This window comes from Castor canadensis, chromosome 2, assembly GCF_047511655.1.
Source record: "Castor canadensis chromosome 2, mCasCan1.hap1v2, whole genome shotgun sequence".
NCBI lineage: Eukaryota > Metazoa > Chordata > Mammalia > Rodentia > Castoridae > Castor > Castor canadensis.
In genome coordinates, this window is record NC_133387.1 from 7601598 (window position 1) to 7628820 (window position 27223).

Below are 27223 nucleotides of genomic sequence, written 5' to 3' on the forward strand. Positions count from 1 at the left end.
CCCATGACTCAGGATTCAGTGTTTCAGTAAGGACACCTGGGGCTGGCATTAATCATTTGCTGAAATGGGCCCTTGAAGCTTGGTCATGGCAATAGCCTACAGTAAATGGAGTGGAAATTCTAGAAAGGCACAGTAACAAGGAAGCAATCAGAAAGCTTTTGGGGGGTAGGTATCTTAACCAGCTCAGGCTGCATAATGAAATATAGACTGAATGGCTTCAACAACAGAAATTGACTGCTCGGAGCTCTGGAGGCTGAAGTCTGAGATCAAGTGTCAGCACAGCTGGGCCCTGATGAGGATTCTCTTCCTACCTTGCTGCCTTCTTACCATGCAGAGTTCCAGCCTCTTCCTATAAGGGCACTAATCCCATCACAAGGATGAAGCCACTTCCCTGATGCCCTCACCTAAACCTAGTACCTCCTCCAAAGGCCCTATTCCAAATACCAAATTGGAAGTTAGGGCTTCAGTGTATAAGCTTGAGGACCCAATTCAGTCTGCTGCAGAATGTTAAGATGAATTTACAAGACCAGAGAACCTGCCACCTTTTCTCCCTGGAGGATAAGGAACTTTCTCTCCATTGTTAAGGTTAAGGGAGGCACAGGCATTTCAGGGTGACAGTCGTCTATAACCTGGGATTCCTGGTAGGAGTTGCTGCTACAGAACTGAACTCCCCAGTGCCAACCAAAATGGTGGGATTCCAGATGACTGAAGCCAGGTCAAACTCAAGAGCAGTCTAGGATCTGACTTAGTGGAAGCTCATCTTCACTTGAAAGGACCTAACACTGCTCTTGGATGATGCAAGTTTTCCTTGCTTAGTAATGTATATAAAGACTATATGTATATAGTCTATATGTATATAATGTATATAAGACTATAAAGATGTCTTATAATCAAGGGACCTCACGCTTCATGAAAAATAGTTAATATATAAAAATTATTCAAGATGGAAGGTGGCAAAGAGTGCTGTTAAAATGGCATGATCAGATCAATGACATTAAAATCAATGCTATTTATGGAAACATTTTTATTCAGTAGTCCATAAACCCGAAGTGCTTTCTATGAGTCTAGAACAGTGCTGGCACTGAGGCCCCTGTCTTTTAGACAATGTCAGCCTGGTCCACCAAGCCCACCCAGACCCTGCCTTCCTTTTTGGAACCCTGTCCTGGATTTCAATCCATCCAGTACTTTTTTTTCCCCAGAACTTCAAAATGGAAGCACAGTTGAAAATAACTGTAATTAACTACTGATTATCAGAATGTGGGATCAAACATATCATAAACAAGATCTCTAGTAGGGTCACAAGGAAGCAGGAGAAGTTCACAAGTCTTCATACATCATATTTACAAAGGTTTTAAGTGAATATGACAAATTACAGATCTTCCAATAAAAAAACAACTCCACAAACAGACATGAAAGACCAGAGGACAGTGCAAGGAACTGCCACACGCCTTTGAGTGTGACTCTCAGTTTACCCACACCTGCTCCTGTGCCCTCCAAAGTGGGTAAAATGGCACAAACAGCCCCAGCCCCTCCAGTGGGTCCTTGGGAACATGCATATACTCTAAGTACCCAGGGGCACCGAGTGTGAGATATGGGATTTTCTAACACCTGGGGTTCTGAGAGTCCTAGGGGATCTTGGAACCCAATTTGGGCCAAGATCCCTGCAGCTAATGAGGAACTCAATTTATCAAAACAGCAGAACTCCAAATTGGCCAGCCACCCTTTATGGATGAGATGGTGACAAGTGCCACTAGGATATTAGGGGACTGTTCAGTTGCTGAGAGACCACACTCACATTTCCTTCTTATTTTCGGTGTTTCTACAAATTTATTGTGCCCATGCCACCTGCCAGTGTTTGTGTGCCCTCGGGTGCCACTGTTCATGGGAGATAGTTCTCACAGCCCACAGCTAGCAATGAGCTATCTACCTCCAGCACAGGTTGGGGCTTCAGAATGAACCATTGTCTGCCTGATCCAACAACAGCTTGAAGGCAAGCCATGTGCCAAATGGACAGTGCCTTGTGGGGGACATAATGGCTGCTCATGAGCTCTAGGCCACAGCCAGACTAGGCTCCCCAATGGGACAATACAGCCTACAAAGATGCCTTTCCCAGATGGTGGTGAAGGGGAAGGTGGGAGCCAGGGAAAGTTCCCATAAATCTTGTCACAACTCACCAAGGTTCTTGGATCCATGTCTGTTGGGCAAATGGACTCAGTTTATTAAAGGGAAGCTGGGTCTAGCCTGGTCTCCACCTTAGGAAGCACTTTTAAATCTGCATGGTTAACATGCATGAAGCCAAAAGCACGGCTTGAAGCAAGCAAGCCATCTCCATCTCAAAGCACTGAGTCCTTACCCTCTCCAAACCGGGATGTATGTCTCCCAAAAATCACTGCCTGGATGGACAGAGGCAAAAGCAATCCACTCCCTCACCCCTTTCCCTCCCAGGCAGTCAGTTCTTTCCCTCCACTGCTCAGATCCTGCCTCTAGGCCTCCACTGCGACAGGAAGCCCCTTGGGGCTTTTGCCAACCTGGCAGGCCTTGGCAAAACATTCCTACCCTGGGAAGCCTAGAGGACTGCAGAGGGCCCTATGACCTGACCGACTAGTGCCTCTGAGGAGGTGGCCTGGATTCAAGGGGCACCAATGGCTAATGTCCTCAGTGGCCCCATCAAGGAGTTCTGAGTGCTATCCTGCATTCTCCATCTTCACACGGGACAGGAAACTGTGCAGAGACCGTCTCAGGCCTTCCTGATCACTCAGCTGCCTCCCACCAGGGTGCAATCTGTGGTCCTGTTCTATTCTGTTGCCCTCAGATCTGGGTGTTACAGGAGGGTCACTGAGGGACCCTCCCCACGCTGCATCTTTAAGGGGATCATGGCTTGAGAAGTCCCTCTTGCAAGCCACATAAGCAGAGGCAGCCCGACTGGCATGACTGCCCTGATGGCGCACAAGCCAGGAGCGACAGGTGAAGCTCTTGCCACACTGACCACAGGTAAAGCGCTTCTCCTGAGAGTGTCCACGCAGGTGTCGCAGGAAGGCAGGCTTGTGTGCAAAGCACGTGCCACACTGGGCACACTGGAAGGCCTGCTCTCCTGAGTGTACGCTCTGGTGCACAGTCAGGTTGGCCAGGCGTGTGAAGCGCTTTTCACACTGGGTGCATGGGAAGGGCTTCTCACCTGTGTGTGTGCGCCGGTGTTCCACCAGCGTGGACAGACGACCAAAGCGGCGGCCACACTGTGAGCACGGGAAAGGCCGCTCACCTGTGTGTGTGCGCCGGTGCTCTAGCAGCGTAGACAGGCGGCCGAAGCGCTTCTTGCACTCGGTGCACTCATAAGGCTTCTCCCCGGTGTGCGTGCGATAGTGCGTGGTGAGTGTTGACTGGTGGACAAAGCTCTTGCCGCACTGGGTGCAGGTGTAGTCACGCTGTGCCTTGTGTGCACGGAGGTGGCTGTTGCGGGTGGTCGGCTGTGTGACACTCTCAGGACACTGGCCACAGGCAAAGGGTTGGGGGCCATGGTGTGTGCGCTTATGTTGCACAACAAGTTCCTTGCTGCTGAAGTTCTGGCCCCTCTCAGCCCAGGGCAAGCACTGCTCTATGCCCTCAGCGCCTGACACAGCCTGGCTCTGTGGGCCTGGAGGGAGGGCAGCCATCTCTCTCTCCCTGGAGACAGGAAGTGGATCCCTACAGTTGCCCTCTTCGCAGTCCTCTTTGCCAGGTTCTCCTTCAGTTGCCCAGGCTGGCTCCAGCCCCTCAGACTCTCCTTCTAGGCTCTTCTCTTTGCTGGCCAGCCAGGTCTCTGCTGGGAGGGGACACAGCAAGTGAGTCACTTGTGCCCCAGGCTCTGGGGCCAGGCCATGAAACTTTGCTCTCCTGGTGTCTGCAGCCTGCGTGTCACACAAGCCTGTCACTAAGAGCCTCACTCTGGCCCCAGCCTACTTAATCTCCAATTTGCCTTCTGCCTGTGCTCATGACATCATCCAAACAGGGATGATGAGGGGGTCCTCCCCACACAGAATACCTCTGCCCTCCACTCTGTTACTCACGCTTCAAGCCCCTCTCAGATCTCTACTCTCCACGGAGCCTCCCAAGAGCAGCACACTGATGTGTCTCCCTGACAGTATAGCCATGAATGAGACATCTTGTCCACCACACCTTAACACGTCCATGAACAAGACAGCCCAGCTAAGATCCGTATCCACACTGTAAGCACAGGTGCTTTCTCCTAGGATACTGTCCATACCTTCAGCAGCTTCTCAAAGGGCTCTCTAGACCTAGATATAGTTCTTTCCTCCTCTAATACACTGTGTATCTGCATTAGTCTTCTCTCTCTTCCTAAATGCAAACTCCATCCAGGGATGGGGAACCTGTGTCTTATGCACCATGGATCCCTGAAGTGCCCAGCACCATGCTGGCTAAAGTTCATAAAATGAAGCCAGCAAATAATTTCAGGAATAAAAACACAGTAATTTCATGGGAAGATACCTCCAGCAAAGGTACAAGGCCACAGAGCTATGAAAACAACACAGGTCACCTGCTTGCTGCCCCTCCCCGCCTTTCAGGACACTCATACAGAAGAAGGACTGGCTGGAGGTACTACCCAGGGGACCCTTGTTTCTTAAGGCCTAGGGATTGCAGCCCACAGCCTTGTCCCCTAAGCCTTACCTGAGCCCAGGTGTGTAGTGGTCAGTTCCTGCAGGTTCCTCCCACATGCCTCTTCCTCTTGCTTAATCCAGGGCAGAACTCCTGGGGGAGACCCCAGCAGGCGTGTTTCTAAGGGGGAGAGGAGGAAGCCCTGAAAGCATCAGATGTCATAGGGCTTTTTTTCCCTTCCCAGTCTCAGTCTCGGACCAGTCACTACCAGGCACTGCCAGCAGAAATGTAGATCCTGGTAAAGACAGAGTAGATACTGGGATTTCTGGAACATGTGGTGTGTGGCAAGGGATCGGGAGAGCCAGGGGCTGGGACTCAGTAACTAGCAGCCTTCCATCACCCCCGCTCTTTGGTAGTACCAGAGCACCTGGCATTTGTCTGGGCCCATGGTTTCCAGGCCTCCACAATCAGCAGACAACCAATGGGATATGAAGGGCTCTGCCTTTTCCAACCAATCTACCTAGCCTCTCTATGCCTCAGTTTATTAATCTACAACGTGAGGAAACAAAAGGCTATAATAATGTTAAATGGATCAGTATTTATAAAGTATCTAAGTACTGATGTGTGTTTATTAAACTAGCAATAAATGTGTTGTCCTCCTTTTCCCTTCTGCTTCCATCTTAATGGCTCTGACGTGGTAGTGAGCCATCCTGAACTTCAGTGACAAGGCTACGCTCTGGGAAAGGCGGAGCAATACAGAGCCTGTAACACCCTGAGCTACCAAATAAGCCCTGTAAAGAGGGAGAAACAAACCATTTTATATATATATGTATATATATACATACATATATATATATATATATATATATAAAATTTTTATTTTTATTTTTTTTGGTGTTACTGGGGCTTGAATTCAGGGCCTCACATTTGCTAGGCAGGCACTTTGCAACTTGAGCCACTCTACCAGCCTTTATTTATACTAAGTATTTTAAAGATAGGGTCTCACAAGCTATTTGCCTGGGATGGCTATGAACCACAATCCTCCTGATCTCTGCCTCCTAAGTAGCTAGGATTAGAGGCATAAGCCACCAACACCCAGCTCCCACCATTATCTTGTTTAAACTGCTGTCCTATTGTTTGGATTTGGTTTTATTCAGTCTGTTTCAGAAGCCTATACAACACAGGACCCATGAGTAGAAGCCAGCCACTCACTCACTCTTTTTTTTTTTTTTTGGTGGTGCTGGGTTTTGAACTCGGGGCATCTAGCTTGCTAGGCAGACACTCTACCCTTGAACTATGCCACCAATCCCTCTAAGGCCCCCCCCCTAAGAATGGAATAACTGTTCCTCCTTCCTGCCTTGGACTTGACTCAGAATAGGGAGACCTTTTGTAGGTAGGAAGGAACGGAGGGAGGAGAGAAGGGGTGGGAGAGGATGAGAGGAAGGAAAGAAAGGAGGGAGGGAAGAGAAGTTTCCAAGCCACCATTGTTTAACCATTGTTCATGTCGCATAACACTGTGTGAGGTTCTGACCTAGGAATAGAGGGGCACACATGTCCCTTTCTGCTGTACCTGAGGCACCTCTAACCCATCATGCTGAGAAGACGCTGGCCCAGCCATACGTGTCTGCCTGTCACATACCAGGCTCCATGATTAACCAGAGCCCTGAAAACCAAGCTTAAAGAAAGCAGTCAATACAAACATACCAACATGAAAAGATCCTTAAGACACACTGTTGAGTGAAAACAGCAAGCTGCAGAATATTCACAGTATATTTGTGGTTTAAATCCTATATTTTTCACATGTGAGTAAATGGAAAAAAAATAAAATTTTTTAAAACCCTGTATTTTTCTATAGTACATGCAGGTACACAAATGTATGAGAAAGAAAAAAAGCCTAAAAGGTCACTGCCAAAATGCACATGTGGCTAGGCTGGAAGGGGCTAGACTGGGGGCAGGTGACCAGTTGAGAGAGCCCTTTTACTTCTGCATTGCTTAACAAGAATGCATTTGTATATGAGTGCATTTGTATAATCAAACATAGGTTTTGACTTTTTTCCCCAGGATTAGAGGCTGGTCAGTGTCATGACATCCAACTACCTAAGGAACCCATTCACATCTCTCCCAGATTTCTGGCAGGAGAAGGCTGTCTGTGGAAACTTCTAGTAAATAAAGCAGGCTTGCACCCACACAGTCTGGGTCTGCTGGTTTGTGGCAGAATGTGTGGAGGCAGCTCCTAGAAGCAAGGCTTGGGCCTGGGGTGAGGGAAGAATCTGTGCTGTCTGGATAAAGATGGAAAATTAATAGAGAGTAGAGTACAAGACAGTAACTGCTAAGACAGAGCCCAGGCAGCCTCCAAGTTCCCTGAGAACACCTCATTCCAGAGCATGCCCCAGCTGCACAGGAGAGCTGCGGGCACCTACAGGGGCACATCAGCCAGGCCCAGCCTACTCTGCGTCTGTCTGGGAGCAGCACAGTCTTGAATAAGCTCTGTTACTGCCCATGCCTACCATGAGGCTCCAGCTCCACCCCCTGCACCACAGGAGAGGGCCCTACTCAGCCCCTGCAGTGGTGTCCTCTGGGAAACCACAAGAGCCACTGCTTGCCCAGTCCTCACTCACCACCCCCAGCACCTCCCCAGCACACTGGGTTGCTTCCTGCAACCTGCCACTCTGAACTCTGTGGTACCCAGGCCATAGCAGGGGCTCAAACACTTCTAGTGTTAGTCCAACAAGCTGGCTACTTGGTACCTTGTCATCACCCACATTCTTCCTTGGTCTGTACTCCCTGTGACTTCATTTACCTACTCAATAAGCGTGTTTCAAAAGAGAGCCTTTCTCCCCAAATAAAATGTTAAGAATCTAACAGCAAAAAATGGTGTCTTGGCTGATTCTTTGTGTTCTGAGCAAACAGAGCTCCCATCCTGATTCAACCAGAGCAGTCCCCTGAATTTCCCCTGTTCTGTTTCTAGCTATCATTTGAATAAAGGGTTTCTCACTTAAAAAAAAAAACTTTGAAATCTGCTTTCTGATCCAATGCTATTATCTGAAAAATAACAAAATCTGAGCTCCCATTCTAGCTTGCTGTTCATTTACTATGTATTCATCACTTATTATCCCAGTGTGTGCCAGGCACTGTGCTTGGTGCTGGAAGGAAAGCATTATAGTAAGGCTCAGATCCTTCCCTGAAGAGAGCAGAGCCTAAACGAAGCAGGAATCGGGTTTCAGGGTGAGGAGCTGGGAGAGCCAGGCTGAGGACCATGACATCAGAGGTCTTGAAGAAGAGCCCCACTCTTCCCACCGTGGCGGTGGGATCCTCCTCTCAGGGTCCTGCATGTGCTTCAACAGCCTCCTCAATCTTGCCTTCCTGAGTATCTGCCCCACTCTTGGCCCTTCACAGGTCGCAGAGCGGTGCCAGGCCACAATAGTGACCCAGGGGACATGCAGGAAGGGGACACAATGTGCAGCAAGGCAAGGCCTCCCAGGCAGCAATGTGACTGAAAAGGACAAGAGGAATGGCTTCCACCGTGCCACCCTTACAGACAGGAGGAGCCCAAAGTCACCTAGTTAAGCCATCTCATGTGACACTGAGGGAAACTGAGGCCCAACAAGGCAAGTCAGTTATATATCACAGCTCTTAGACCTCCTGCTGTGCTTCCTTCCTTGAGCTCACTCCTGCCTCTCAGCCAAGCACCCTCCCTTACCCAGCATCTGTGTAGCATGCTGACACCTCCTTCTCAGACAAACCCATGTGCCAGGAAAGGGAAGGAAGGTGCTTTGCTGGGGCTCAGTACCCTGAGAAAGTCAAAGGGTGGACAAAGAGCCAACTGCTCAACCTGCCCAAAGCAGTGAGAGAATTCCAGGGTGCAAGCAGGATGGTCCGGGAATGGACAGAGCTACAAGCATCTAGGCCTCAGCAAGTCTCACACAAATGCGTGCCTGCGCATAGCATGTAGGGCCAGCCCTCATTTTTTGGACCTGGGACACAGTATGCCCCGCCTCTCAGTAGATGTCTGAGAATCCCCAGTGTGGAAAGCCCAGCTCAGGGAGTTCCAGAGATACAAACATACAGGGAAGCCTATGAGGTGTGAAGGAATGGACAGGGAGCAGACGATTCCAATCTGTGTTTAGTCTCATGAGGCCTTGTATAAGCCTCTTAACTTCTCTGCATTTTACTGTATAAGGCCTAAAAATGGAAATTAAAGATACCTTCTATCTGCCTGAATACAGAGACCAATCTCAATGTGCTTTCGGCTCTCAGATCCAGTCTCAACAGCCTGAATAAAAGAATGAGGGCTGGCAGAATGGCTCAAATGGTAGACTGCCTGCCTAGCAAGTGTGAGGCCCTGAGTTCAAACCCCAGTACTACCAAAAGAAAAAAAAAAAGAATGAATGAAACTAAGGTTGGAAGTCCGTGGGGCTGGCATCTTCTTACCCAGGGAGCCCAGTGTCTCCTGGCTCCCCTTTGGGATCTGCTTGCAGAGCTCCTTCTGCCAGTCTCCCAAGCTGCCCTCCTGCTGCTCTGAGAAACACCGGGCTACCTCTTCAGTGCTCATGGGAACCTGGAAGAACAGATCCCCCATACCTCCAGTGAGTTGCTACCACTTCACAGACCCACCAGAACCAACTCTAGTCTCCTCTCCCCTCCCCCAAACCAAAGGGCATCACCGGCCTAACCACTGGGCAAATGCCAGTTCCTCTCCAACATGTGTACTTCAGATAAAGGACAGAGCCAGTGGCTAGGGGACTGAGGGCCAAGGCTCTTGGGGTCTCCTTCCCTCTCCTAGGCACATGTATCTTCTGTTCTACGTGTGGGCTGTGTGATTTCCCCTGCCTGAGGCAATCCTCTCTCAAAGATCATTCTAGAATAAGATGTACAACTGCTGCTGCACAACCATTTCCCTCCCAACAACCCCACTCCACCTGCCACACTTTCCTTTTGACATTTTTAAGCTCCTTAAAGTCCACTGGCAACTAGCATTAGGTGCCAAGAGGTCAGGCTTCAGCAGCAAAATGGTCTCCCACAACTCTGCCTATGAAGACCCTACACAGTCAGTTCAGTACCTTGGGGACCTCCCCCTTGCTGCCCGGTGGCAGCCACAATACTGAAGAGTTTCTGTTGCGCAGCAGGTTCTCCACATTCTCCAGCCGCCGCTGCAGCAGCCCGTACTCCTGCAGCAGAGTCCCCAGCACGGCCCACTTGCCCTCCAGCTGATTGCTGAGCTCCACGGCCCTCTTCTCACAGTCAGCCAGCTTCTTCTCAGCTGTCCCTGTTCGTACCTCCAGGCTCTGAAGATGGACAGCTTGAGACTCCATCTTCTTCTCCACAGCCTGAACAGCAGCCAGGATGGCCAGAAGAGAGCTCTCTGTGGATTGGATCTGGGCCTCTTGTTGGAGGGGAGTCCCTACATGCCAGCCCTGTGACCAGACACAAGGAGATGAGTCAGCCACCAGGAGAGGGCCCGGAGCCATTCCCACATACAGGAAAGTCAGGGTACTCTCAAATGGGGGAGACTCTTTCCAGATGCCAGACCCCCCACCACATGAGACCCCAACTGACAGACAAAAACAACAAACACTAGACTCCATAGAGCCTTCAGGGGAAGAATCTTGTACCAAAACCCAGGGTATGGTTGGAGGTGTGGCTCAAGAGCTGAATTCAAACCCCAGTATATAAAAAAAGACCCAGGGCAATGGAAAAAGGCAATAGCAAACATGACCACCATAAATGGATGGAAAGTGTAATGGATCTGAATTCCAATCTTCTACCTATATTAGTTTAGCCAGCTTTTAACTACCTTTTCTTCCTCTGGCAATACTGCCCAGCAGCAGGAGTCATGGAGTGAGAAATCTGTATCCAGAAAACCTGCCAGGGGTCCAGTACATACCTAGGTAGTAATCTGAGCCCACACCTTCTTCTAGAGCACCCCGAACTACTGGGAACCAAAAGCCACAGTCTGACAAGGTCACTGTGGCTTAGCAGCATTCCGACAAGGTTGGACTCTGCAGGTGCACCATGTCTCTATCACAGTGGGAAGGAATGCTAAATGGTTTTTTGACTGAAAAGAAGTTTATACTTAGTCAAGGACACTGGCAGTAAAAATACAGGATGGCAAAAACAGAAAGGTTATAACTAGGTCAGAGTGTTTTGATGTTTAAGTCTCTTCCTCGTTTGTATAAAGCTTGCTGAGAAAAATAAAATTTTACCAGGTGGTAATCTTGATATGTGTTTTGTCATTCCCGTCCTGAGTAAGTGAGTCCTTTCGTATGTCCTGTCTTGTTTATTCCTTTCTTGAGCCCTTTCGGGTCAAGGACCTCTGCGATCCCGGCACCACACCCCAGTATTGGGCTCGGATGTGGGTAAGACCTGGGTTTTCTGCTTGCTGATCTCTAAGGCCCTTCCACTTGTCATCTATTAGTGTGTGACTTCCTGACCTGTATGAGATACCAGGTCCCAACTAGCCAGGTGCCTTATCAAACATTCCCCTGGGAAGTCAGAGCCTAGCTGCCAGGAAGCAGAGGCCAGAGAAAGCTGAAAGCCATCACCTTAGAGAAGTCAGAACAAGGAATATTCCAAATAAGACCTTGCCTACAGGAGGTGGACAATGTACAGTGCATTACTAGAAATGATAAAATGAAGAGTTCAGGAATGCCTCAGTGGGGGATAGCTGAGATATAATGGGAATATTCCTGGAATGGACTCAACACCAATCCTGCCATTTGATTCCTGTGCAGCTTGAGGTAAAGCCACACTGCTCCTCTTAAGGTTCGGCTTTCCCTTATGAGGATATCATGGTTTCCCTACCTCCTAAGGTGATGGTGTGGATAAAATGTATTAAAGCCACGGAAAAGCACTCAGAGTATGATCAACACTACCACGTGTATAAATATAAAACAAATATAAAGTCCATGAACCAATGACCAGAATGTATTACAAACCAAAGACTGTGATTAATTTTGTGCAGCTAAGTTTTCCCAATACCTCTCCCAAAAAAGGACTCAGCAAAGTGCCCCACACATACTAGGTACTAGTCACCAGAAGCTGTCACTTTCATCCTCCTCTTACAGCACGATGCAATGAAGTGTAGCTGGGAGGAAAGAGCTAGTCTTCACATTCTTACCTCCCTGCCATGAATCTGACATCCAGGAATGCCTCTAAAACCACTGTAAAGCTATTGCTACCACAAGGTGCCCTCTACCTCCAAAGAGAAAATCTCAACAGCCCAGCCACACCAGCCAGGGAGGGAGTGGGTTAAACCTGAGCCTGAGTACTCAGTAACGCAGACCCTCTCTCAGCAGCAGTAGGAAGGACTTCCTGAGGAATTCTGGAAAACAGCCAGCAGGCACAGGAATCCTTCCGGACTCGAATCAGAGCTCAGGTCTGGGAGACCTTCAAGGGACCCTCCAAGGAGCGAGACCCCGGTTCCCCGGCGGACTGGAGGAAGTGCACCCTCCCCAGACCCTGCACCAGTCTTGGCTTGGCAAGGGGGATGAGAATGGAGTGGCCGGGCCGTCTGACATGATTGATTGTACGTGTGTTAGGGGAGGGGGTGCCAAAGGTCAGGTCCAGGAAGAGGAGCCTTGGAGTCTCCGGAATGAAGTCGTTCACTGTCCGTTCCCACACACCCAGACCCACAGGGCCGGCCCTCGGGATCTCATGGTTCAATAACCTGTTCTACAGACGAGGAAACGGGGCAAGGGAGGGCTTTATCGTGCGGCCCTAGGCGAACTGTCCTCCTCCCACCCAGGCTGAGCGCTCCCCAACTTCAGGTGGCCGCAGGCCGGGCGTAGAACATCCTCCCGGCGAATTTGGGACTCAGCTCCACGTGCCCACGTCTTACGTGTGGGATGCCCTTACCGGCGCGGTGGCCGCCTCGGCCATGGCTCAGCCCAGTCCCTCCTGGTCCCAGGAGTCGGGGTGCGCAGGCAGCCCCACGTAGGCCCAGCTGCCGGGTACTTGCAGGTGACTCCGGGGTGGCCCTCCAGTCCAGGCGCTCCTGGGTCTCGCACGGTCGTCAGGCACTGCATCTACACGCGCTGGACGCGCGGAGTCGCAGTTCGGATGGGGACTTCGGAGCTGCAGCGCGGCGTGCGGGCCGTGCGAACGCAGGCCCGCTTTGTAGGCTGGGTTCTGCCCTTTCCTGGAACCGGCTCCCTATTGGCCAGCCTAGAAACCCCGCCCCTACCCTGCGCTCGGTAGGCTCCTGCAATCCGGAGCCAGCTGCCATTGGCCGCGTCTGGAAGCCCCGCCCCCAGAGCGTGCGCCAGGTGTCAGGGCTGCCCTTACTGGCGGACTCCGAGCCATGGCTCATGCCAAGCAACTCACTGGCATTGTCAGCTGTGACTGCTCAGTGCAAGCTGTCACCTCCTAGAAAGCAGGAACCGGACCACTTGCACGCAGTCAACTATACCAACATGTTTATTGAGCACCAATTATGGCAAGACATTGCCATCTTCACAGTTCATAAAGGTCCTCAGCGTCAGGGCCCAACCATTTCTTCGTATTATGTGAGGAAGAAGAGGCACAAAGCTGGGAGAGAATGGCACCCAACCAGGACTCCCATCTCCAGATGTGGAGCACCTGGGTTCCTGTACTATGCAGCCTCCGTTGATTGATTTCGACTTACAGAGTTCTTTAAGCGCATCACACTGAACACGAGGCAAACTCAATAAGTCTAGCCCAGAGCTGGGCACGTTGCATGCTTTGAAAAAAAAGAAAAGGGACCTGAGCCTTGTGCTTAAGGGTACCTTAGAGGGGGCTGACTACTAGAGAAGCAGGTGTAGGAACGGAGCAAAACTCTTAGCCCTGAGGCACCTCCAGAACACCTGAGATTAGGTCTTGAAGCTGAAGGCTAAGCTCTGAGCAGTTACATTTGAGCCACGTCCCACCTGAGCGCTTGCTGACAGCCCTGACTTGTGGGGGCTTCAAGACAAGGGCCTGAGGAGCAGACAAGCATGATCCACAGCCCAGAAGGGCGGTGCCTCTCTAGGAGCAAACCTGAACCGTCACAGACTTGCATACTTACTGTCATCACAGGGATGATGGCAATGTTACCATCTGACCCCAACTCTGCTCAGGACTTTGGGAAAGAGGCAAGGGTCAGAAGGGCAACAGGAAGTGGCACGGCCACAGACCTGGATACCTAGGAACAAGTCTGAATGCTGCTCTGGTGCCACAGTGCCAGATAAGACAGTAAACTATCAGGAGAGCTGGGGGCTCACAGCCCCAGCTTCAGAAGCACCCACGCCCAGCAGGTCTGTAGACAGTACCCAAGGTAGAGTGACTAGGAGGCACAAGAAACCAGCCATTCTCAAGACTTCTCCATGAGGGTGACACTATTGCCTTAACGTCCTCAATTTACTGTGCTTTGGTAAAAGAGCCTCTGAGCACCAGCCCAGTGGATAAGTCTGACCTCACTGAGCCTGGTGGAACCTCCACTCTCCAGAAAAGAAAGGTCCTTTCTGAGGGGATTCTGCCTGGGGGAAAAGGGATGAACATGGAAGAGAAAGGAGGTTCTGAACTTGAAAGGAAGGACAAAACCAGGCTTCTTATCTGCCCAGTGCCTCTAAACTTGACATAAACTCTGAGATGGGACTCACTGGGGCTGTCCTCTGATGGACAAGGAGTATGATGGAGGTGTCTGAGGACTCACCCAGACCTTTTAGTGCAACTTGGCCCCAGAGTCCAGGTGGGCTGACCAGTCTCCCTTGGACCCAGATCTTAGTCTTAGGGAGGGTCTTCCTGGGCTCACTCTGCATCCTCCTCAAGGCATCTTCAGGGGTCCAGTCAGTGGGTCACTCATACTCACGAACCCTGAGACCTTGGAGGAAGGTCATTCACTCCTGGTTTCCTTTCCCCTCTCAACTGATAGCAGAAGTAAACAGTAAATAGAAGTAAATGCCCCCACGGGGGAAGAACTAGGAAGACTGGGAGCCAATAGGCCAGGAATGCCTGGGGAGACTGTTTCCAGCAATCAAGGCCTCTCCATCAAAGCCCACACTGGGTCTAGACTGAGCTCCACTTCCTACCCTGTCAGCCCCACAGGAGATGGCAGAAAGTTCCTGTCCCTCAGGAGCTCCTGGTCCCCTTTGCAATTACACACAATACTTACAAAAGCACTAGAAAAACTTCATACTAAGGGGAAAAGTCTCAAAGTAGCAAAGTAGAAAATACAAATTTCCAGTGCCTTCCCTCATCTGTCTGTCCACTGTGCCATTTCTCACATGGACTACAGACAGATCCTTGTGCAGTTAATCCCAGTCCCTGAGGGTTCTACAGCCCCATCCTGGAAGGGTCACAATGTCTGGACCTCCTGACTGTGGTGCCAACCAAAGGCTCCAAAAAACTGTCACCCATTTCAGTCCTAATGAATCCTTTACAAGTCAGGAACATGGAAAAGGGGACAGAGTGACAAACAGGAACTGCAAAACGGAGGCACCTTGTCACACACATACACTGTCACCAAAATGGTTGTTGCTTCTGATTTGAATGAAAAAAGACTCTGCAAAGCCATCCTAGAATGATGAACCGCCATCAGGTGAGGGAAAAGCCACAAGAGAGAGTGCAGGTCCTGCCAGGGTACCCAGGAGCCAGAGGGTGCCTGAAAGCAACTGCCTGGTCAGCCCTCCTCATGGCTGGTGCCCTGCAGAGGTGAGCTCCCCTGGCGGGTGGTGGGCACAAGGAAGTGCAGGCCTGCCTGGCCTCGGGTGTGGGTCTGCATGTGGACAGCCAGGTGGTGGTTCCGGTTGAAGGCCCGGCCACACTGGGGGCACTGATAGGGCCGCTCGCCAGTGTGGATGCGCTGATGCCTGAAGAGGTCTGAGGGCCGGCGGAACGCCTTGCCACAGTAGGGACAGGAGGGCCAGCCCTGGCTGTGGCCTGTGTGCTGGCGCTGGTGCAAAAGCAGACTCTTCCGCTGTTGGAAGAAACGCAGGCACTCGCTGCAGTGGTATACCTTGGTGGCTGCTGGCCTCTGCCCCATGAAGGATCGGCCTGCCAAGGAGCGACGATGGCCCATGGGCTCCTCAGGTAGCCAGCGGATGACAGGACCAGGCACCACCACCTCCCCTGGCTCCAGAGTGGAGTGGCCTTCCTCCCAGCTAGTGGATGAGCCACCACACGCCTCTCTGGGTTCCTCTTCCACATGGGTCCGCTGGTGGATGGTCAGGTTAATCTTCAAGCGGAAGCTCTGCCCACAATCAGAGCAGAAGAAAGCCCGCTCCCGCCGGCGAGGGAGGACCCGAGGGGGCTCTCCTCTAGCCCCTGCTGCCTGGGACTCCCCCACAGGCACCCTTGGCACTCCCTGGGCATGATGCTGCCGGGGGCCTCTAGTCCTGCTTCTGGGACCTTTGGAGATTCTACACTTGGGCCGGCTTGGGGACCCCATGAAGAGCTGCTCGGGCACCATCTCGTCCTCAGATTGAGCTTCTATCTTGATGGCCACACCAGCACCACCTGGCAAAGGAATCTACGTTGGTTCCAACTAGACCACCAGCTCAACCAGTGTCTTGCTTTACTCAACCCAGGTCTTGCTTCTAGGCTTGACCTGTTCCTACCTCTCATGAATCCTTTCTCCTTTGTGTACCCAGAGCAGAGCAGGGTCCTGCTCACAGGCATCATCAGGCAGACACTGCCTCATCCTGTCATTCAGCCTTGTTTGCGGTCTTAGGCCTCATTCCTGGAGGCCAAGCTAAAAACACAGGGGAGAGGACAGGAAGCTGCAAGGCCAGGGGTCAATGAGCCTGCGGGATTGGGGGTCAGTCTGGTGGAAGACAGATGGGTGGGAAGATGGAGGCGAAACACAAGAGGCAGAGACCCTGGGCAGTGAGACACCCCAGTCATGGCAGAGGTGGTGGTAGGACACCAAGAGGTGTAATAACAGGAATTACAATCTGAGAAGGACAAGACGCATACGGACCTTGGCTGCCTCTGAACTATGGTTAAGAGGCCTCTGAGGCCTGGAGAAAGTAAATGACTTACTGAGCTCCAAGTCACTCAAACAAGTCCATCTGAATGCCCCCACTTGCTCACACTATACTCTGGTGATAGAGAGAAGACACTGGGCTGCCTGTGATTCCTGCTGGGTGTCAGTGTGTCTCACCTGATTCTCGGGTGTGACTGAGGCAGAGGACATGCCAAGTCAGAGTTGTGAAAAGTACAGGCAGAGGCAGCGACAATGGTCGCAGAAGTGTACCAAGACCCGAGACGTGAGGTCTCAGCAGAAGGCTCTCATGAGTCCCTAGTGGACGAAGCAATGGTCCTGCCAATGAGCCCTATCAAAAAGCATACTCCAGGCAGAGGGACTTACACTTAAATTTTAAGCGAAAACATGTAAAGTGCAAGACACCAGAGGCTGTGAGCCTGGGCCTCCTCTCAGCGCTGCTGTGAGGCTGGAGGCAGACCACAAAAATGGCCTTTCTGTTGAGCAGCACCTTTCCAGCCAAGCCAGACTGCTATGGGGAAGACCAGAGCCACAGGCCGACCTAGGCCCTACAGCCCCCATGCACATACCTGGGATGGGAGGGAAGCCTCAGGAGGAAGCCCCTCACCAGGTCCCCCCACAAGGCCACTCCCACTCCCAAAAGTGCCTCCAAGCTACCATGAGGCTCTGCCACAGCCACAGGTACCTCTTCCCCTCACTCACCTGACCCCACACTAGGCACGATGTCCTTGGGAGGTGAGGTTCGTGACTCAGCCCCTGAAGATTCTCCCTCCTGTTTAATTGAGGACAAAACACTGGTGCTTGCTGGAGGTCCTGTGAGAGGGAACATCCCATGAGGGTCTTTTCAGACATGGGACTCCTATAGGGGGTATAGCCATCTCTCCAGCAAGCTCTAGATGTGCCCAAGAGCCTGCCAGGAAGAGGGGACCCTCAAGCTTCCATCTGGAGGGCTTGAGGTGAGAAGACAGCTATGAAGGTTACCCCCCCAACTCCCATGCAGGCCTGGGTTCACAACTTGTGCCTCTGCATCTGACTGTCACCATGACAGACCTCAAAAGGAAAGAAGGTTTAGAGAGGCCCAGGGACAGACTTCCAGGTCTATGATAGGCAGGGACACTGTCCTCTTACCTGAGAAGGTCCCACCTCTCCAACTCCATGAGCAGAGACCAAACTTATACACTGTCCAGGAAGGAGGAGCACAGGGAAGGGACGGCTGTCACCTCCACCTGTGGGAGGTCATATTCAGTGGGGGAGAGGCACAGAAACTACTGGGGAGAAGGCAGCAGGGACTAGAAGTCAGGCCAGCAACAAAAGGGAAGAATAGGGGCAGTAGGAACTGGACCAGCCCAGTGTGCATGGAAAGAGACACCGAGCTCTGGGATCATGGCCATGTGCCATGGTCAGTGCCCTCTGAGTTACAGTGTCAGAGAAGGCAGGAACGGCCTGTGAACAGAAGCAGACCGGGAGCTCTGCAGAGGTGACTGAAGCCAGAGATGCCAACAGGTCTTCAGAAAGGGTACTGAGACACTGCTGGCAGCTCCAGCTAGGAATGGAACATAACTGCCATGTTAATATGACCACAACCCCAGAAGACCCAATCTGCACCCTCCCGTCACTCCAGCCAGGCAGGTATACCAGGCCCCTTGAAGCTCTAATGCCCTTCCTGTAAATGCCAAAACCTACCTTCTTTGAGGCCTATCTCAGGGGCCTCTGCCCAACTACATCCCCAGCAACCTTTCCCACCCACACAATCCTAGCGTAGGTTCCCAGTGCCACGTTTGTTGCCTGTGCACTGGCATGGAGCACATTCATGCTACTGTCCCAGCCATTCTCACTCACTGGTGTCTGGCACAGGTGGAGTCACTCTTGTTCCTTCATCTTGCTGCAGCTCAGGGGCTTGATCTTCTTTTGGCTCCTCCTCAGGAGGCCTGACTGGGCTAGGGATCCGCTCTGGATGTGGAGGGAGGCCTGGGGAATACAAACCAGTGACACTGAGCTCAACAGTGAGGTCCCAGCCAGATGGCCGGTGACGCTGGGGAGTGATTAATGTCCCTGAGGTCCTGGGACATTAGACCAAAGACAGAATGTGGTGATGCGGTGGCTTTTCCCATCATCCAGAAGCTAGATTATCATCTAAGGCCCCCAAACCCTAGAGAAGGACTGCATAGCTCAGCCTCAGCAAGTCCCCAGAGAGGACTCAGAAGGGCACAACAACAGAGGAGAAACAGTGAAACAGGGTGGCTGCAGGCTTCCCAATGGCACAGCAGAAAAGACATACTGAAGAGATGGCCTTGGTAGCTTCAATGTTTCCAAACATCAAGTATTCTCTTTTAGGGCAACTCTTCGCCCTATGCCTTTCTTCCTCATAGCCCTGACTTCACACAAAAGGTCTTCTCTGGGCTGGGTGACAACCCAGTTGTCAACAGTTTCCAAGCAGTAAAACCCCAAAATGAGCACATGTGCTCCCTCCACAAGACCTGAGAAAGACATGCATTATAAGCAAAAGGTCAATGGTAAAAGAGCTGATGGAATCTGTCACGCGATATGAAATCAGCTGAAGGGTCTCATCATCAATGTGACATGCTGAGAGCAGTCTGAAATCAAGCAGCATAAATGTTCAGACAAGAAAGCCGACTCGCTGAAGAAAGTGGCTTCAATGAGGTTGAATTGACCACACCGGCCTTTTCCAAAATGCAGAGTCCAGAGGACAAGAATGTGTCAGAGACATAAAAGCTATCTGAGCAGGGCTATCTGCTCAGCCTCAACAGGCGCTTCTCTTCCAAGGGTAACCAACTGGTAACCAAACTACAGCCTTATCAGAGGTGAAAAAGAATAATCAGGCTGTATCGATAACTGATAGTGCTCCCACTGATGCTCCTTCACGTACAAGAGAGCAATGAGGGACACCACTGGGTCATGTTGTTCCACAAGCACTATTTGCAGACCTATCACCAGACCCTAAAAATGTTACTTCTATGATAAACCTAAAGATAGCCCACTTCATCAGCAGATCCTAAAAATGTTAATATACCGTCTTCAAAAATCTTACCTAAGGATCCTTCCTAGAACAAGCAGAAGCAGTATTCATTCCACTAAACCATCCAAAGCATCACAAGACAGTGACCCTGAGCACAATAAGTAGGAGTGAGAAAAACAGAGGGCTAGATCCTGACCATTCAAGAGCCAAGGATCAAAAGCAATCTTTTTTAACAATGGAAGGGAGAGCCCAATCCTGGGACACTGACAGTATGGAGAAAGCAGCAGTCCCAGAGCCAAGGAAGCACTGCAAATTCGTGGTGTTTCCAGCCCAATTCTGGTTATTTCTGAGATAGGGTCTCGCTTTTTGTCTGGTCTAGACTGGACTGTGAGCCTCCTCTTTATGCTTCCCATAGTAGCAGGCTGATGGATATGTGTCACTATGCTTTTTCTGTTGAGATGGAGTCTCACCAACTTTTTGCCTGGGTTGGCCTAGAACCATGATCCTCCTGATCCCAACCATGAACCTCCCAAGTAGCTAGGATTACAGGTATGTGTCACCTCCTGGTGCCTGGCTCCATTGAGAATTTTTTATTCCAGATCTGGGGCAGGAAATACAGAAGATGAGCCCAACATCTTATGTCAGAATGCCATCATGTCACATTAAAATGACCTGTGAACCAGGCTGAAGAGTTTCCCACTGACCAAAGATGTCACCAATTTAAGCATGAAATAATGATGGCAAAGGACTAGCTGATATAAAATATTTAACAATCTGTGAAGTCCTCGGCGCCAGTGGAGAGACCCTATCTCGAAAATACCCATCACAAAAAAAGACTGGCGGAGTGGCTCAAGTGGTATAACACCTACCTAGCAAGCATGAGGCTCTGAGTTCAAACCCCAGTTCCACCAAAACAATTAGTAATAATAAAAAAACTGATGAAGGAAAGAATTGGGCAGCTACTTTGCCTTTTCTGTATCACAGTTCGGGGTAACTGGATTGGTGAGAGAAACTATTCTTTGTAAAAGAATTTCACCTTTTAAATGCAAAAATAATGGCAGAATTTTACCGTTTTGCAACCTTCAATGTATTACCAAATCGAGGCAACAATCTTCAGTGGCTACAATCACTGATGAGAAGCTGATGTGGAACGATCAGGCTGACAGTCACAAAAAGAAAGCTCGCCAGACCTTCTGTGCCTGCTGTTGAGAATTAGAAGGGAACAAGATAGTACCACCTCTGAAGAAGCCCTGCCAAGGCCATGGAACCTGTGTCTACACACGCCTCTACGTGTAACTCCAGCTTGTAGGAAAAGCAGGAAATAGGAGAACATGTTAAATGGCACCAAATCCAAAAGCTGGGAAATAATGGCATTAGAAAGACACAAGATAGGGCCAGTCAAGATGGTTCACATCTGTGTGAGCCTGTAATGCAGGTGCATGGGAGGTGGAGATTGGGAAGATCTCAGTTTGAGGCCAGCCCAGGCAAAAGTTGGCAAGACCCCATCTCAACAAGCAATTCAGGCATGATGGTGCTTATGTATAAGCCTAGCCTTATAAGAATAAGGGCCAAGGCCAGTCCAGGCAAAAAGTGCAAGACCCCATCTGAAAAAAAAACTAAAGCGAAAAGGGCTGGGGCATGGTTCAAGTGGTAGAACATTTGTCTATCCAGTAGAGGGTACGGAGTTCAAGCCCCAGTACCACAAAGGTTTGGCTCAAGTGGCCAAATTCAAAGCCCCAGTACTGGAAAAAAATAAAGCGTAAGATACACGACATTAGAATGTCAACAAGCCGGGTGCTGGTGGCTCACGCCTGTCATCCCTACTCAGGAGGCAGAGATCAAGGAGGAGCGCAGTTTGGAGCCAGCCCAGGCAAATAATCCTTGAGACCTTATTTCGAGAGAAAAAAAAAAAAAACCCTTCATAAAAAAGAACTGGTGAAGTGGCTCAAGGTGTATGCCCTAAATTCAAACTCCAGTACTGCACAACAAAAAAAAAGCCAAAAAACTAACAGCATTGAAGGGGGCTTCCATCCACTGACAAACTGATGAAGGGTGTGATGTCGCTACACGCCAGCACATTACTGGACGCTAGGGCAGGGAAACAGGGAACAGCTGCTGATGGGTACAGATCGTGGGTTTTGTTTTGTTTTTTGGCAGTACTAGAATTTGAGCTCAGGGCCTCACACCTGCTAGGTAGGCACTCTACCACTTAAGCTTTGCCCCCATCTCCAGTACTGGGTTTCTTTTGATGGGACACAAAGATCCTAAAATTAGATTGTGATGATGGTTTCACAACTCTGCGACTATACTAAAAACCACTGAATTGGAAAAGGTTTTTTTCAAAGCAGGGTCATTCTACATATCCCAGGCTGGCCTCAAATTCATGACCCTCCATCCTCTGCCTCCTCAGTGCTGGGACTGTAGGTGGAGACCATCATATCAACTTTATTTTATTTTTTGAGACAGGCTCTTACTATGGTGCTCAGGCTAGCCTTCACTCACAATCCTCCCCCCTCAGCCTCCCGAATTGCTGGGATTACAGGCACGAGGAATTGTGCACTTCAACAGGTAAATCATGCAGTATGTAAATGACATCTCAACAAAGCTGTTGAAAATGGGGGAGGACTTTTCTGGGATTTTCATAGACTTCAAATGCAGTATGTAAACTTTGGGTTATTAGGACAGGATCCAAGCTGTGATTGAAAACCTTGTTGAGAAAGTTGGAAAAGAGAACAAGGACCAGGTATTAGATGATTTTCTACGGTGTGACGATGGTATTGTGATATGTTTAGAAACAGGAGAAAAGCAGATGGGTGAAGCAAATGAGGCCAAATCTGGATGCTGTTGTGTCTCAGTGACAACCACTGAGCATCACTGTTCTGTTCTCACTACTTTCATTCCTTTTTTAAAATTTTATTAATCCCCAGAGGATTCTGATATGCAGTCACCTTTAGATTGCATTGTCCCAAACACTAGGTATGAAAGCAACGGGTCCCAGCCCTGTCTCCCAAAGGCCCATCCCACAGTGAGATACCAGTGCAGCGGTGGCCTCCTGTGGCAGGCTGAGCTTGGGAACAGGTGGTACAGACACCACTGAAGGCACCAGGACATGGCAGAGATGCTGCTGTACCATCACCATGAGTCACAACTGGCCCTGCTAAGCATGAAACACCCACTGAGTCAGTGCTCTGTTTGTCACCTCAGTCTTCACAAATCTGTTTGCAATTGTGCCCCTCGTACAGATGCAGAAACCATATGGCTCCAAGGAGAAGTCCACCTTCAGGCATGCCCATGGTGGCCTTGGACAGAGCACAGCCCACCCTGGGTTAAGGGCCTGAGCTCGCTTCCAGGTCCCAGATTGTCCTCACCCAGGAAGGTGGGGCTGTGGTTCACTTTGGCCCAGCTGCTCTTCTCTGACTGCCCACACTCACCAGTGCCCAGCTTCGGTGGATGTGTGGCCTCTTCCTCACTCCCCTTCTCCTGGCCCCACTGGTCTTCAGGACAAGGCTTCTCTCCCCTCTCTATCCGAGTGAGGATGTCGGGTTTGGAGATGGCATAATCTACACACAGAACAGGGAGGGGATGGGAAAAGAGCTGCGTCCGGGCTGCCCAAACAAAAGCAGCAAAGAAGAAACACAGACTGCAGGAAGCCAATGCCGGATGGAGGCCCAGACACTCTCTAGGCAGCCTTACCCAGGGAGACCAGCGTCTCATAGTTGCCCCTCAGCACGTGCTTGTACAGCTCCTTCTGCCAGTCCTCCAGCTTGCCCCACTCCCACTCAGAAAAATACACGGCCACATCATCAAAGGTCACGGGCACCTGGAACCACAAGTGTCACACTCGCTCACCCACACACTTACAAGTCCATGGGCTCCCCACCCCAGGGCACCCAAAGGCTACCTTGGGGACCTCCCCCTTGCTGCCCGGAGGCAGCCGCAGGATCCAGAAGTTTCTGTTGCGCAGCAGGTTCTCCACATTCTCCAGCCGCCGCTGCAGCAACCCATACTCCTGCAGCAGAGTCCCCAGCACAGCCCACTTGCCCTCCAGCTGATTGCCGAACTCTACGGCCGTCTTCTCACAGTCAGCCAGCTTCTTCTCGGCTGTCCCAGTGCGTCCCTCCAGAGTCAGCACTCGGGTCAGACAGGAATCCACCTTCTTCTCCAAGGCCTGAATGGCAGCCACCACGGTCCACAGCGTGATTTCTGAAGAGTAGAGGTACGAACTCTTCTCAGCGGCTGGCTGGGGAGAAGAAGGAGTAGGAGGCCTCTCGTTGTTCATCTGCTTGTCCCTTTCTGGAACCTGCTCACAAGAGAGAAAAGAAATATTACCACAATCATACCATCAAAATGTTCACCTTGGGACCGAGCGTGGTGCACACCTGTAAAGCACCAGAGGCCTGGGATGGTATTTGAGAGCCCTTCACAAGAGGCACGAGAGGGATGATCTCTCTCCACCATGTGAGGCTGCACTGACAAGGCAGCCATCTGCAAACCAGGAAGAGTGCTCTCACCAGGAGCCAGATCTGCAAAATTTTGATCTTGAACTTCCAAGCCTCTAGAAGTGTGAGGACTAAATTTCTGTAGTTTCCACCATTAGTCTGTGATATTTTGTTACAGCAGCTCAAGCTAAGAGAGTGGATATGTGGATGGTGACCATGCTCTGGCACGGGGATGCCATAAGAAATAGTCATAGGGCCTTTTTTTCCTCTACCTTTTTCATTCCATCATCTCTCAGTGGCTTAGAAAAAAACTTTTGAGCCAGGTGCCAGTGGCTCACGCCTGTAATCCTAGCTACTCAGGAGGCAGAGATCAGGAAGATTGCAGTTTGAAGCCAGCCTGAGCAAACGGTTCATGAGATCCTATGTAAAAAAACGAACAAACAAACAAAAAAAACCCATCACAAAAAAGGGTTGGCAGACTAGCTGGTAAGAACACCTGCCTAGCAAATGTGAAGCTCTGAGTTCAAACTCCAGTGACACAAAAAAAAAAAAAAAAAAGCTTCCAAATACAGTTGCTTAGCTGGGTGTCTGATGTGCAATGCCCCAGTGCTGGTTCATGTTGCTCCAAGTCTTGGAAAGAGAAAGTGACATCTCAGCCCTTCACTGAACTCTTCCTTTGTCGTTGGATCACATCAGGTCTATCCACTTGACTTCTGAGGTTATCTCAAACCCACCCACTTTTCTGGGAAATGCCACTGCAATTCTGCCTAACTGATTTCTCCACATCTAACCTTTGCACCCATGATATACTTTCCACAGGGTACTTAGTAGTCTTTTAAAACATAAACTAAGCAGCCGGGCGCTGGTGGCCCACACCTGTAATCCTAGCTACCAGGGAGGCAAAGATCAAGAGGATCAAAGTTCTAAGCCAGCCCCTAGCAGAAAGTTCAAGAGACCCTATCTCGAAAATATGCAACATAAATCAGGAATGGTAGAGTGGCTCAAATGGTAGAGGACCTACCTAGCAAGCATAAGACCCTGAGCTCACACTCCAGTACCACCAAAAAAATCCCCAAACTAGCTCCCCAGTGTAGCTACAATAAAATCTAAACTTCTTCGTGCTACAGCCAACCTCACATCCTCAATTGTTATTTGCCACTCCAGTCATATGGCCTCCAGTGGTTGCCTGGACTGCATCTACTCCCCACCTTTGCCAGGCTCTACCATGCAACTCTACACACCTGGGTACCGTCTTACGTAAGGCTCCAGCCTGAACACCACCTTACAGAGCTTGTCACTGGCTGACATACGGAGCACAGGCCCGTCAGTCCCTTCCTTCAGAGCACTATTAATCTAGAATGACTTTGCCTATTTTATGGTTTGTTTTACCTACATGAGCATAACCCCTCTGAAGTTATGTGTCACTTGCCATTGTATCCACAGCTTTAAAAAGTCCCTCACACCTCTAATCCTAGCTACTCAGGAGGCAGATATCAGGAGGATTGTGGTTTGAAGCCAGCCTGGGCAAATTGTTCACAGAGACCTTATCTCAAAACAACCCATCACAAAACGAAAAAGGACTGGTGGCGTGGCTCAAGGTGTAGGCTCTGAGTTAAATCCCAGTACTGCAAAAAAAATAAATAAATAAAAATAAAAAGTGCCTCACAGCAGATGCTCAATAGCTATATTTTTTTTAATGATTAAGCAATGCAGTCATTCAACAAAAGTTACTGAACGCCACCGTAAAGCTACAATAGGAATGCAGACAAAATTAATGTGATTCTCTTTCATCCAGGAAAAAAAAAATCTGTACAGAAATACATTTAAGGGGGCAGGGTATGGCTCAAGTGGTAGAGTTCTTGCCTAACAAGCACAAGGCCTTGAGTTCAAACTCCAGTACCACCAAAAAAAAGAAAAGTGTAGAAATGTATTTGGTCTTTCATATCCACAGGTGTTACATCCAAGATTTCAATCAACCCTACATAAACATATTTGGAAAGAAAAAAATTTATCTGCATTGAATGTGTACATACTTTTCCTTCTTGTCATTATTCTCCCCAGAACACAGCACAACTATTTACATAGCATTTCCATTGTTAAATTCTAAGTACTAAGTGATTATAAGTAATCTAGTGTTGAGCTAAGTATTCAGAAGGATGTGTGTAGGTTACATACAACTTCTAGGCTACTTATGTAAGGGACCTGAGCACCCCCACACCTGCCTACCAAGGGACAATTGTAGTCATAGCAATAATGTAATAGGTGAGGCTAACAGGAGGGCCAATCTGTTCTGTTGGGGGTTTTCTAGGATCTCAGGTGTTGCAAGAGAGGGAGGAGCCAATGGGTAGTAATAGTCAGGAGGTAAGAAGAAACAGGCCCTGGGGAGACAGGGCCGACATGTCACCTGGCCAGGCACTAAAGGCCTGCCAGCCTACCAACCCACTCCCAAACAGGGCCATAACCTGCAGAATCTCCAGCCCCTTTCTCTCCCTTGCATTCAGGGAACCCCAAAAGACACAGTGCCCCAGTACCGGCAAACAAAACAAAACAAAACTACCAAAGTCCTGGCCTGCGCCCTGTACTCGATATCCACCTGATGAGCGACCTTGGGCCTCTGTGGCCTCAAGGGCTGGGCGCCCCTGCCCTCCCTGCCTGCTGCCCCTTGGGGCCTCAAGTGAAACTAGCGACGGGGACCGGCAACCGCGTCCATCTGCAAGGTCTGTCGTCGTCTTCAGGCAGGATTCCAGCGCCCGGGCTGGCGGGGGCCGCGGAGGACCCAGATCGCGGTCGCCCGCCGTCGGGGCCCCGCCCGCCAGGCCTGGTGTTTGGGCCGCCCGCTCGGTGGCCTCCAGGCCGGTTGCCTCCACGGCCTCCAGGCGGGCCGCGGGCAGAGAGCCTGGCCGGGGCAGGGGGCCGGAGGCTACAGCGGGCGCTTCCGCGGCCGGGTGGGCCGAGACCCTCGCGCGCCCACGCGGCTGCGGCGGCCCTGTGCGCTGGGCGGAGCGGGGCGCTTACCCGGGAGGGCGCCGCTTCGGCCATGGCTACCCGCGTTCTGGTTGGGCGGCGGTCCTCGCCGACCTGTCGGGCCTGGAGCGGACGGCGGCGGCTGCGAGCGGGAGTTGCCCAGCCTCGGAGCTGCTGCGCGGCGGCCGCGAACTGTGTCCGGAGCCACGTGCCTCGCTGGCCCTTTAAAAAAGAGCTGTGCTGGGCGGCCGCGCCCCGGGGTGCGCACAGCGCCCCCTGCAGCCTGTAGGACCGCGCGCCCGGCCCGCGGCCTTT

The 27223-nt window shown here is 50.7% G+C and overlaps 2 protein-coding genes across 4 annotated transcripts; both read right to left on the bottom strand.

The window, feature by feature from the left end:
- Nucleotides 1-1007: 1007 nt before the first annotated feature.
- LOC141418881 (uncharacterized) lies at nt 1008-18361 on the bottom strand. Of its 3 annotated transcripts, none has more exons than XM_074061148.1 (5): nt 17231-18361; nt 9651-10004; nt 9022-9148; nt 4663-4770; nt 1008-3799 (listed from the first exon to the last, which is right to left on the bottom strand). In XM_074061148.1, exons 1-5 carry the CDS (start codon nt 17378-17380, stop codon nt 2685-2687), a joined length of 1854 nt encoding a protein of 617 aa, XP_073917249.1. In that variant the 5' UTR covers nt 17381-18361; the 3' UTR covers nt 1008-2684. The 3 variants fall into 3 exon arrangements, with proteins under 3 accessions (XP_073917249.1, XP_073917261.1, XP_073917255.1); XM_074061160.1 differs by lacking the exon at nt 17231-18361 and adding an exon at nt 12445-12831 and having other exon boundaries at nt 1008-3796; XM_074061154.1 differs by lacking the exon at nt 17231-18361 and adding an exon at nt 12445-12831.
- On the bottom strand, nt 12983-27171 carry LOC109683440 (zinc finger protein 783). Its single transcript, XM_074061204.1, has 6 exons — nt 26960-27171; nt 23407-23805; nt 23199-23325; nt 22937-23065; nt 18368-18496; nt 12983-16041 (listed from the first exon to the last, which is right to left on the bottom strand). The coding sequence occupies exons 1-6, from the start codon at nt 26981-26983 to the stop codon at nt 15206-15208; spliced, it is 1644 nt and encodes a 547-aa protein (XP_073917305.1). The 5' UTR covers nt 26984-27171; the 3' UTR covers nt 12983-15205.
- Between the last annotated feature and the right edge of the window lie 52 nt (nt 27172-27223).